Source organism: Stegodyphus dumicola, chromosome 2 (assembly GCF_044657685.1).
Source record: "Stegodyphus dumicola isolate Sdum_Otavi_A_Nest chromosome 2, ASM4465768v1".
NCBI classification, from domain to species: Eukaryota; Metazoa; Arthropoda; class Arachnida; order Araneae; family Eresidae; genus Stegodyphus; species Stegodyphus dumicola.
Window position 1 is genome coordinate 237558940 of NC_140769.1, and position 13344 is coordinate 237572283.

Genomic DNA, 13344 nt, shown 5'->3' on the forward strand with positions numbered 1-13344 from the left:
CCTTATCCAAAACCCCTTAAATCCAATGGATAACCGCTATCACTGCTATACATCTTCTTTAAGGATACCACTTTCACAGAAAATTCAAATCGTCTGGAATCTTAGAAACTAATCTTAGATAGAATTCACAATACTTTTGAAAATGAGTTAAGCGTATCAACAGAAATTATATTTAAATCAATACAAAAAATTCATCCAGTATTTAAATTTCTCCAATTTCTTAAAATGATGTCTTCGGTATTTGACTAAATCACATAGAAAAGGGAAAATTCAAATCTTATTGTTATGAATTTCTTAAAACAAACATGGCTTAAAAACACTTTCGTATTTATTTTTTAGTTCATGTATACATCTAGTGCTCTGCGTAGACAATTCGCCTTCGTTCATTACATGTTCCAAGCTTTATTTGAAAGTGTTTGATAGTCTCAACAAAAACAATGTTGCTCACATACTGATGGGCAGCAATTTTCGTATGTTGAAGCAAGTTTGCATCAACCTCGTCTCTTCCGTTGGAGAAGAACATCTGTGCAGTTTCGTTTCTACTTTTTCAACCACTTCGTCCACAAATTCTCTCAGCTCCAAACACAACTGAGATTTCAGATAACAGAAAGCCTCCAAAAAATCTTGCCACTTTCCTTGGTCTTCCCAATATCCAGCTAGTTGAAAGATCAAGACTTCCATTTCTTTTAATGCCCTAATACCAGACGTTGTACTTTCGACACCATAGATACAATAAATCCGTTTCTGAAGTTCGAAATAATTCCTTAAAGCTTGAAAATCACTACACATTTGTGCAAACATACAAGAACACGCTGCTTCATTATCTACAGCTTCAAAGTCACGGCGTGTCTGCGTAGGAATAAAACACTGTTTAATTTCACAATCATCCAAGTTTAAAATATCCGACAAACGTAATAATCGTTGTAAATCTTGAATAAATCCAGGTTCCAAGCCCATCTTTGTCTTTTCTGGGGGAAAGGGGACTCTTTCTCAATCAGTACAAATTAAAACTTCACAGTACCTGAAAATAAATAAAACAATATTAGAGTGCTAATTGGCTTCCCATACGTTGAACACATGGTATATTTTTATTTTCATTAAGCGTAGAAATTTCAAAGCTAAATCGATCTCGGCTAAATTCGATTAACATTACTTGTTTGAGAAACGAACAACTTTATTTTCAATCCAATGAATATAGTCAAATTTCGAATTCCAAGATTAACCGCTGATTCCGGTTATTTAGGAACCCCGTAATATATATTGATCTCGCAGCTATCAACTAATTACTCAAAAACTAGAATGAGAACAAACAGACTTACTCAAATGAGAGAAAAAATATACCATTCAACAGAGTTTATACTTTTCATTCTGTATCAATACATACACGGAGATTTTTCCAAGGGTCTGCGTCCCTACAATACTTTAAACGAAAATTTAAATCGAATAGCTGAGAAAATATTTATTTTAAAAACACCGCATAGCTTAAAGTCGCCAAACAGTGGATTTCAGATATTTTCTTTGAATTTCTGGAGAAACAACTGACAAATTGTCCTGCAACTGCGATAAAAGTAAATAACATGCATGATCTCGCACTTTCCAGCAAAAATTCAGTCATGAGTACAACTAGGGAGGGATCCAACAGCGAATAAGATAAAACGTATCTGCATCATAAAAGACAGAAAATGATCTACAATTTTTACAAAATATTTTACATGGTTTATGCAGTATACATTAACGAAGATAAAAAAGTTTAAGCAAACTATCAGTGATTTAGTTTTAAAGTGAGATAAAATTTATTACGTATTTTATAAAACTTTCGGCTTATTATTGCTTTATATTTGTAAAAATGCCTCGAATTTACATAAGGAATCGAAAAATAAATCATTGCAAGGGACTGAAACATGCCTCTTTATGTATATCAGTTTAAAACTTAATCCGCGGCATTAAACAAAGCAGGGAACAAAAAAAGCGAAAGCAACTTCAATTGTGCATAAAACTGTACGCTTCATAGAAGGACTGTTGTAGTATCCGGAGGACACAGTACTAAGCTCTTTATGTTTATTCATGTATTTATTTTTAATTCCATCGACGGGATCCAACAGGCTGAAAAGCACCTAACCCAGTGGGCCAGCTGTTCCGTCAATGGTGAAAAGAAAGAAAGTATCGAATCTCGTTGAATACATAGGCGTTATAAGCTAGCTGTAAGAAGATTTGTTCTAAATAAAAACTCGTTAAAATAATCCAAGATCTATATACTAGCACCTTGCGTTGATGAAATTTTACTATACCGTATAACCGTACACGAATATTCAAACAGCAATGCCCTTTATAAGGATGCCCTGTCATAAAAGTATTCACACTCACGTAGACGACCACTACTCACCAAGATAGCAACGGTATTATTCTATGCTATCACTCACCGTGAAAGAAAATCGCTGCTTAAACTTACCTTACTGAACACCTTATTCAGGCAATGTAACTAGTCCAATCAATATCCGTTTCCATTATCATTTCCATAGGATTTACGTACAAGCTACACAAGCTATAGCTTAGGGCCCCCCTTTCTTGTCCCCCCAAAATGTAGTATAACATATTTATGCCCCGGGGCCCATAATTTAGGGCCTTTAATTAAGTCTAAATCCGGGACTGGCTGTTTCGCAGCATTTTTAACTGCATCTTAACGAACATGAGGTTTTCTGCACAAAAATAAATAAACCCCAACGTTGTTAGAAATAGTAGTCGGGAATCATACAATTAATTTTTAACACAAAAACAGAAATATTTAACGCAGCATCACAAAATATTCATCACCGATATATAAATGCATTTCGTAATTATTTTTGCATAATTTGTTAGAGATAAAATGCCTTTTTCTTGCAAAAATATTACGTACGGTTCGATATCACCTTGAATCGTACCTTGTATAATTATATGCCACTAGTATCCAGGGAACTAACAGCTTTCTTAGAACGATATTAACGGGCATCGCAGCCTCAGAAACCATATGCAAATAACATGAGAAACCGTACGCAAGAAATAAATAAGTATAATTTCACTACATCTTTTTCGGTTGCTTTTTTAATTTGCTTTTCTGCTGGTGATTTTCTTTCATAATGGCCGCTATAGTTCCGCTTCGAGAAGAAGGCGTTTCAGTCACATGGTTTCAGACGAATCCATTTTTCAGATACAGTGAGAGGTAATGTTTCCGTGGTAACATAACCACAGTGCTTTCCTGATTTGGCACTGTTAGTCTTGAAGTTCTAACCATTAGCAAATATAGCAGTTGTAATAGAATTAGAAAGGAAAGGTTTAATCAATCATAAAATTTTTAATATTTACAAAAACAAATCAATTATGGAAAATTTATAGTCTTAAATAATCATTAAAAAAAATCAGTGACAAATGTTAAGCATCATTTTTAACATCTATAACTTTTCAAATCCATTTAAAAAATAATTACTCTTTCAATCATCAAAATCAGATGCTGAAGTTGCAGTTGACACCAACTCATCGTCATATGAGGCAATGCATACCATGAAAACTTAGTTATTTGATAGTTCCTTCAACTAAACTGTCAAGTTTCCAATACTTGTTTGCATATTACACTTTACCCACTGTTCTCTGAAATATTTACGAGGGGTTTCTTTTTGTCAATAAAAACCAGTTTTTCGTTTTATAACAGGCAACAAAGTATTTAAAGAAGGAATGTTTTTATTTGGGTAAAATTCATTGGCCGTTCGCAGAATAACACAAAATCAAAATAATCCACGCTTTTTAAAACACATTCCAGCTTTTATTAGGCCTTCTTCACTTCCCGGGAATGGCCAGGATAGGAGAAATATTAGCTTCTGGTTGTATACGCGTAACGGTTACACCAGTAGCAAAAGCTGTTCTCTTCTAAGCCTGTTGAATAGGAATGCATAGCTTTTTTAGAAACTGCCTCCTTCTACAAAAACTTGTACTTTATGGACCACTTTTCGTTCATTGCAATAAATTGCTCTGCCTTTACAATATAGTTTTCCAGAGTGGGGGGGGGATACTCGTCTCTGACTTCAAAAGCTTAATAAACTAAATGGACCAACTGTTATGAAATCAAGGAATTAAAAATTGTATTAAACACGCAATTATAAGCATCAAGATTTAAAGCAGCTATACAATTCTGAATTCTCATCAGCAGGATGCTCATAATATGTGGCAAAGAGGCACTTCGTTACAGCAAAAGAATTGTTTAGCGAAAAGTAGGGTCGCCAAGCATCATCTACTTTTAGGATTTCTAACCTACTTTTAGGATTTCTAACTTCGTAGCCCCTACTTAAAAATGAACGGTTCCAAAGTCATAAAGCCAAGGTATCCGAGAATTCTGAGGTCATTCTTTTATGGAATTTGCTGGAGATGGAAGCAATCCTTGTTTGAATCCTTAGCGGGTTTTTCGAGAATATCCTCGAAAGTAGATTTACGCTATATATATATATACCCTGCCTTGTACAGAGAGAAAGTACTGTCTTGAGTTCAGAGATTAGGTTAAGAGCGATCGATCAAGTCTGGAATTGTACTTTAGTACTTTGCCGTGAAGCTATCTTCACCGTCATAGTTCTAGGAATTGCCCTGTGTAATAGTGCTTACTGACACAAACTGTATTTTGATTCTTCATCAAGTATTATCATCAATTACTCCAAATCCACGAACAAGTTGAACGCAACAATATAAACACATTTTAAAACAGCAAGGTAAATAAACAGAACAAAAGCATTACATGTTAAAATAACAAACAATGTAACATAAACATAAGGCTTACGAAATTACCTTATGTTTATGTTTTTTTAAACATAAGGCTTACGGAATACATCATCATTTTTCTTCTTCGCATTGTGTTAAAGGAGTTACTACACTCTGCCTAAGGGAGGGATGCCTTCGTGGAGGACTTTCTAAGGGAAACTGGCTCGTAGACACGTTACACATGGGGAAAACCACGAAAACGTCCATGCAGCCAGCCCGTTTGCGGGATTCGAACCGCAGACCGAACTACCAGTGTTCAGCGACTTTACCGCTCGGCCGCTGGTGGGCCGCACTTTCTATTATGAAATGGCTGCTTTTGTATTTTCCCCCAAATTTTAATTATAAATCAACTCTGAATTATATAGTGTATATAGCTGGTTGATTAAGTGCAATAATTTTTGTCTCTTTCGATTGACGACATTATTAACTAAAAGCCAGTGACTATGCGATAATGTGATTCATATTATAAATTATTCTTCATAGCCATGTCATTCATAATAATATATTGTATTATATGAGTAGATTCTTGTTAACCTATTACGAGATGTAAAGCTTTTGTTTGCGGTTATTCAAATGAGGCATAAGCAGCTGGAGTAACTACAGACTTTACCGTAACGAAGTAATTATCGCATACAGAGCGCCATTAACTTTTTTAATCTTCCAGTGTATATAAAGGTTGAGTATATCACATAAACTATAGTTCAACGATTCCTTAACATTTCTACGTCTTCCACAAAAAAAAAGAGAACACTCTGCACTCGCTTTTACAAAGTATATTTGATCGTACAAATTAATCACAGAAATTATAGCTAGTTATTCCAAGATACGAGCTTCCCTTTATCGCAATCGCTGGAAGCAGTCCTTGTTTGAATCCTTAGCTTGCTGTAAATTTTCAATAATTCTATCGATTTTGAGAGTTATCAGTCACATGTTCCTCTTCTTTAGGAGTAAAAAATATTTATTCCCCCCCCCCCCGAAAAACATCTACTTAAAACTAACGTTACTTTTTGTTTAGGAAAGCAGTTTTATAAGGAAGCTTTCACATTGCGGCGTATGTAGAATTCCGTTGCTAGGTAACCAGATTTCTTTACGTTATCAAATGCGTTAATAAAGAATTTGGTTTAGAAGTTGCCAAGTAACGTTAGTTTCTATTTCCCTGAAATGCTGTTTAAGCGCAATGAGATTTGGTAGACACATTACGCTCAGAAAAGCATGCTTTGGACATAGATACTTGAAATTTTTTTGATTATTTATTCTTATTATGCTAAAATATGGTATCTTTTAAAATATTTTTCGCGATGATAGCGCATCCTTTTACTGCAAATATCCATAATTATTTTTTCGGGGGGGGGGAATTTAACATTTGCCCGCAGACAGTACATTTGCCGAGGATTAGCATTCCGAAGAGAAATGAAAATTTATCAAATTTCAGAGTTTGCTTTTGTTATGGATGTATGGTTTACACCTTAAACACCCTCAGCATTACATAGCATGAATGTACTTCTGATGCTTCTTTCCGATTTATCATTGGCGTTGTTCATCGCAATAACTCATCTAATTTTTTCAAGAATTATTTTTTTGCGTTTACATCTACAGTTGCTGTTTGTTGAGAAAGATATGTCCGAGTACACAGATGTTTGTTGAGAAAGATATGTCCGAGTACACAGTTGCTGTTTATTGAAAAAGATATGTCCGAGTACACAGTTGCTGTTTGTTGAGAAAGATATGTCCGAGTACACAGTTGCTGTTTGTTGAGAAAGATATGTCCGAGTACACAGATGTTTTGATCATGTGTGAAACACATCATTTAGATCAGGTTCAGGCAAACTACGAATCGCGAACAACAATCTAGAAATAGTTCATTTTTCTGTCATCTGGTGCGTCTTTAAGGAAAATAAACTTGAATATATAATATATTTTGAATTTGTCAGGCTGCGAATTGTTTTAAAATTTAAAGTTCTGCTCATATCATGATATCAATCTTCGTTAGCAAGTACTCTATCTTCAAAAGACCTCTGTTTGCATGCCATCAAGTAGTCCTTGAGGATTCATGAATAAAATATAAATTTCGCATAAGGTTAGATGAAACTTTATTCTAAAACTGTAGTTACTCCTGAAAAGAGAAAACAAGAGACCTAACTAAAACGGAAATATCTTGCAGCTAACCATCGTAATATAGCGCTATCCAAGATCAGAGAGAAATGCATACAAGCCGGAAAAAGTCAGCATTAAGTGTGTAACAATGTACAATGATAATAGACATGATATGGTCAGTTCAATATGGCCGATAAAACACTAATAGATTGGAACAATTATCTGCGTGGAATGGTATTCATAGCATTCCAAACAGAAAATCCAGCAAAAATCAGCGAACTTAACAAAATAAGTCCTGCAGTTTGATGGCAATAGAGCAGACGTACGGGAATGACCCTGATTAAGTTAGGTTAGGTTAGGGTACATTGATTAAGGGACCTATGGGGAGGAATGCCTTCGTGGAGGACTCTTTCAGGTTAACTTGCTCGTATCTACATTACACATAGAAAAAACAACCACGCAGCCAGCCCGTTCACCGTGATTCGATCATAGGTCGAACTATCAAAGTTCAGCGTCGTTATCGTTGGTGGGCCCCGGGTGATGACCATGATTTCAAGCTAGTATTATTAACAGCCCTTCCGCTGTTTGTTTTTAAACTATAGTAATCATCCTGAAATCAGAAGCTGTAATTTTTAAATCCTCTTAAAAATAGCTAAAAAATAAAATAAATAAAAAACAACAGACAGCGGATTCGTTTGAAAAATGCAGAAGTTTTTCCCCCTTTACAAAAATCCACCTCCTCGTAAGGCGACTTGTGTGGAATCTTCCAGAACAGTTACCAGTATTGAGTAATGGTAGTAGCAGTTGTGAACTTTTCTCGCGCATAACCTCAAAAGGTTATCATGCAATAAAGGTGTGCTGAAGATCTTAAGCCTTGCTATCGAAGGCACGATATTATAAAAAGCAATCAAAAACAATGTTAATAACATTTTCTTAGGTTATGAGAAAAGAAATTTGGGATGAGCGAAAATATTGTTACTCGAATTTTGCAGGTGCAGTTTAAATATCGATTCATCTACAGGCAGCCTGGAACGCGCAATACTGTTTCCATCATAACGATATACATGTTTGATGCTATATCGCGATAAATGGCAGCAATGAGCTCCAACCATACAATGGTACATAAAGGTACTTAAAGTATTATCTTGTGAACAACAGCGCGATTTAGTGCCCGTTATGGATACACGTGACGTAACCATACAACCATCCACTCATAACATCTGCGCTTTCTTTTAATGTAACGCGATAGATTCGATAGATTGGTTTCGTTTGGTTTATTTGATTATGGCAAAGCACTCGAGGACAGTCTGCCTATGGGGAGGGGTGCCTTCGTGGAAGGCTTTCTAAGGGAATTGGCTCGTACACAGGGGGAAAACCACGAAAACGTCCATGCAAACAGCCCATCAGCCGGGATTCGAACCCGTGTCGCTGAACACTGTTCAGTGAGTGCGTTCACTTCTGTTCTCCACTCAAACGATGTCTTTCAAACATGATTAAACAGTATCTATTACACAAATTTTCAACTTTACGTTTAATGAAGACTAACAAGTAATTGTCAACCATGCTTCGTTTTATGAATGGCTGGCATTCGTCTTATCTGCACGTTTGAATTATTTTCCTTGCGCTAATACCTGTTTAGTATTCAGCAGCGTATAGTTACCATATATAATTGCACCTTCTGAAACTTTAATCGCCTTCGTATACTTAGCATCGATTTTACATTTATTCTTTAATTTTGAATACGGTACTTATGTATTAACGCAACCACCTGACGCAAGTTGACAATTTTTTAAGATGGAAAGGTAAAAGTTACTCATTGGTTTCCAGCCTTTTTTTAAAAGAAAGACTTCCAAACTATCGATATTTATCGCAGATCGATAAGTATTACCAACATATATGAAAAGAAATCGTCGTAATTAAAAAAAGTTGATTTAAAAAGAACATTAACAGTCTATAAATATTTCTGTAATTTTTTTTTCCGCTATTCTTCCGAAGTACACAGCGATCTATTTTCGTTAAAAAAAATCATCAGAATTGAGGAGACTCAGCTTCAGGCAATCCTCGGTAATGACAGCTATCTAGGAAACACATTTCCTCCCTTTAGAAAATTTTCAGCAAAATTCTGCATTCCGGCAGAAATTTAAGGGCAGTTTCTTTCACTGCTGGCTGATTTCCAAACTCATATTTTAAAATTAAGGCAAAAATACCTCAATATTTTTATAAAAACCGTTGGAACTTGGAATAGAACAAAAGCAGACGCATACGAAAATTTAGAAACTTCCAGCAAATTTAGGGACCACTAAGGTGGTTGCGTTAATACGTAAGAACCTTGAATACAGTGTTATACCTACTAGCTAAACACAATTTTTTCCCAGCCATTTCTCTAAAACAATATTGTGTGTTAGAAAACAATTTCGTCTCTTATGAAAGAAGAGTCCTGACATGGTGAATGAAAAATTATTGATGTAACATATTTTAAATTATATTAATGAAACCTATGCATGTTTTTCTGAAAGTATATCTTATGTTTCAATATGTTAATACAGACTTTTGTGAAAAATACATTAAATTATGCTAAATTTACAAGATTCTAAAAAAATTTCCTTATGTATTGGAAATTCAAAACATGTTATTAATTGTGTAATTATAATAAAAAGAATAAATTATGAACAGAATTTAATTGTAACGATAGTATAGGGAGAATAAATTTTCCTTATTTGATAATTACAAATTGTTGAAGGGCTTGCAGCAAAAAGGGTCCAGCTCCACATTTTTAAATTTTTTGAAAATTAAAAAAATAAAAACTTTTTTATCTTATATTCTAAACGTTTGTCCTCATTAAAAGTGAGGTTTACGGAAAATCCCGTCGACCATTTTTGCCTATTAAAGAAAAGACGCGAAACTATGCGATTTTTCGCCAAAAATAGAAGTCTACAAACACACTGGGTTTGGTGTAACCTTGATTACACGTGTTAGTTACTATTTTTGAATTAAAGACACCTCCCCCCCCTCCATCACGCATTTTCGAGGAGGGGAAAAAAAAAAAAAAACTTAAATTTGGGACCTGCCTACTACAGAAGTGCATGCTGTTGAATATTTCCAAAATTATGGAATCTTACCGGCGATTAAATTAAAACTTAGCGAAAATAATTGCTTTTACAGTATACATCCTTAATAAAAATAATGGAAATTTTTAATGAAAAATTAAATATAAATAAATGATTATATAAGAAATTTGAAAGAAAAATAAGAATAGAACGTTTTTCTTGTATTTAGTAAATGGTTTTTTTTTTTTTTCGTTTGGCGCCGTCTCTTGTCGTCGACGGGATTTTCCGCAAATACCAAAAGGGCTAGGAAAAATGACTTTACGGCTACTCCAATGGCTTTTTACTCCAATGCAAAGAACGATTTCTTTAACAAGAAAGACCCATGAACACAAAATCTACCAAAGTGGAGCTGGGCTCTCTAGCTGCAAGCTCTTCAATTATAACAGCTACGAAAATCTAATAATAGCTTTGCAATATTACAAGTTTTGAAACTAAGATCTACAAAAATAGAATACATTTTGTGAAAAAATTAATATGTAGCTATTGAAGTAGTTTGTTGGCAAAGTAAAATTCTACCTAGGAAAGCATTAATACAATTTATTAATAATACAGTTAAATACCGAAAATCCGCCGACCTGAAATCCACATTGCCTCTCAAAATATAAACATTCAGTTTATAGATTCCGGAAACCGCAACATTGAGTACGAAATATCGAAGAAAAAATACTTACTGAATAATGACGTCATAATTACCGAATAATAATGAGTCATAACGGAAATACCAAATTACTGACATCATGATAAAAGTTTTTTTCCCCTCTAATCTGCATCGAAGTAAAAAAGCAGACGATTCACTCAACTCTTCTTTTAAGTTCACGATTCACATTGTTGTAATTTCTGAGCTTTGTTATTTCACGAGATTATTTAGTGCTGCCTTTTTTTTTTTTTTATCCGGATATTTTGTGGATAAATTAAGAATATTTCAAATTACAGCCTTTAAATACGATGACAGATAAGAAACGCACTCATGATTTTACTGCTTGTAACGTTGAAAAAGGTAAACACGTTGCATTGACGGTAATACAAAAAGTGCAAATTCTGCAAAAGATGGAGGCAGATGCTACTCCTCGGTTTATAGCAGAATCGTATGGAATTGCGACACGATTGTGTATGATATACGGAAAAATAAAGAAAAGCTTTTGGAATTTTACAGCAACAGCGATTCTAACGCCGGAATCCGAAACCGGAAATCTTTGCATGAGACAAAATCGGCAAACCTCGATGCTGTGTATATATAATACAATGAATAATATAATCAATTTATATATGTAATAATAATTTAATGCAATTAAATATTACATATAATAATTTAATAAGTTATTGCAATAATATATATAATAATTTAATTAAATGTATCTAATACACCTTATTTATTTTGCACTTTATTTTGTCTGAATATTATTTATCTATTCTGTCCTGAAATATTTATTTTGTCTGAATATTATTTATCTATTCTGTCCTGAAATTCGCAAAATCCTAAAATCCGCACAACCTCTGATCCCAAGCTCTGCCGATTTCTGGACTTCTAGTGTATCACCATTTTGCTAAACATTTTACACTGTGGGGGGGATATAATAAACTCACAAAAGAAATGAAACCAATAGAATTTGCAGAGTTTGAAATGTTGACGATGAAAATGAAATAGTTTTTCCAGTTAACTTAAAAACTACTTAATTATTTCAAGGTAAGGAACAGCGAAAATCTCCATTGTAACTTACTCGAACCACTTTGTCCTCAACGTATGTTTTAACTCCCTTTCCGCCCACTCGCATAATTCCACAAATATCATTACAGCGAAACTATTAAAAAATTCGTACCGTCAGAATACCTCCTTCTTTAATGCTTATCACTGTTATCGTACCTAAAGCACTAATAAAGAGATAACACGTTTGTGTTCTTATCAGTTTCATAAATGGAGATAAAAAGTTTATTAAAGAAAGTTAACTGCTGATAGCGCATTTTTCCCCTTCCTCTCTTCAGCCCCCTCCCCACGCAAGGATATTCCTAGAAAACGCAAGATAATTTTTTTTCCGGTTATCGTTGAATAACGTCGATATAGTAAATGACTTCACAAAAACGAAAAACACAGCACTGAAACAGTTGTTACACACTCAAATAACAGAATTCTCCAAATCCTAATTTTCCGTTATTCCTGATTTTTTTTTCTTTTTTTTTTTTTTTTCATTAAGTTTACTAGAAAAAGTATAAGTCAGGACTAGCAGAAATGCTCATCTAAGGATTCTCAGCTTTCAGATATCCAACAGTACAAATTCGTTGTTACGTATATGCCATGAATAAATTTCTAAATATCAAACTGAATTGAAATTTAACTGTTCTCACTTTATAGTTATACGACTCTTGATCCATTCATTATTTTATTTATTTATAATTTTTGGCAGTTTTGAATTAAAAAAGGCTGTAAAAAATACAGCGTAGTTAACTTTCCGGTACTTAGTAGTAATGCAACCTCCTCGGCGCAATTTCGCGATTTTTTACAGATGAAAAGGTTAAGAGTTACATATTAGGGGGGGAGCAAGTTGATGGTGTTCGCGCTTTTTAAGAAAGATTCCCAAGTTATCGATATTTATCCTAAGTCGGTAAAATATTATCAATATACGAAAACAAAACATACTTTTAGAAATTTAAAATACAAATTTGAATTAATAAATAAGGATTGCGTGATACATTAAAAAATAAAACACTTACAATCCTACTGAAATCTTCCCGTAGTACCTCCCCTTCTCCCCGATATTCTTCTTCCGAAGTACACAGCGATCTGTTTTCGCTTAGAAAACACAGAATTGCGGTGATTCGGATTCGAGCAGCCCTCGGCAAAGAGCGGCTATATAAGAAACTCATTTCTTCGTCGTCCCTCTTAGAAAATTTTCAGCAAAATTCAGCATTACTGCAAACATTTTTACCCATTTTACCGCAGTTTTTCCAATTACTGGCTAATTCCACAGCTTCATATTTTAAAGCTAAGGAAACAATATCACGATTTGTTTATAAAAAACATTGAAAATAGGAAGACAACAAAAAGAAAGCATACGACACATTCTAATTGACGACTTCTACTAAGGTGGTTGCGTTAGTAAGCAAGTACCAATTTTTTTCTCATTACATACCCCAGGGGGTAGACGTAGAGAATTCTGCAAAGCTACTGCCTAAGGATCTGTACCCAAGCAGTCTCAGCCACGGGGGTATACAAATAACGAAGCTACTGGTTCTAAATGGCCCGGAAAGATTGCTTATCAGTGGGCATGTGGGTCTGACAGGTCCTAGAGTTTAAGATTCTAGTAGCCCGGGGTTTTTGCTGGGTAATGTCCTTGAGCGACGGGCAGCCCCTGTGACTGGTAGGTAGCAAAAG

General features: G+C 34.4%; 1 protein-coding gene across 7 annotated transcripts in view; it reads right to left on the bottom strand.

The window, feature by feature from the left end:
* Window positions 1-306: 306 nt before the first annotated feature.
* Window positions 307-13344, bottom strand: part of LOC118193466 (uncharacterized) — a 173676-nt gene continuing 160638 nt past the window's right edge. For 6 of the 7 annotated variants that reach the window (XM_085811926.1, XM_085811924.1, XM_085811925.1 and 3 more), the window contains one exon: window positions 307-1021. In XM_085811926.1, the coding sequence (XP_085668052.1) occupies window positions 1005-1021 (17 nt within the window). In that variant the 3' untranslated portion in view covers window positions 307-1004. Of the gene's footprint in view, window positions 1022-11695; window positions 11850-13344 lie in introns of those variants that run through there. The other variant, XM_085811922.1, reaches the window with a different exon arrangement.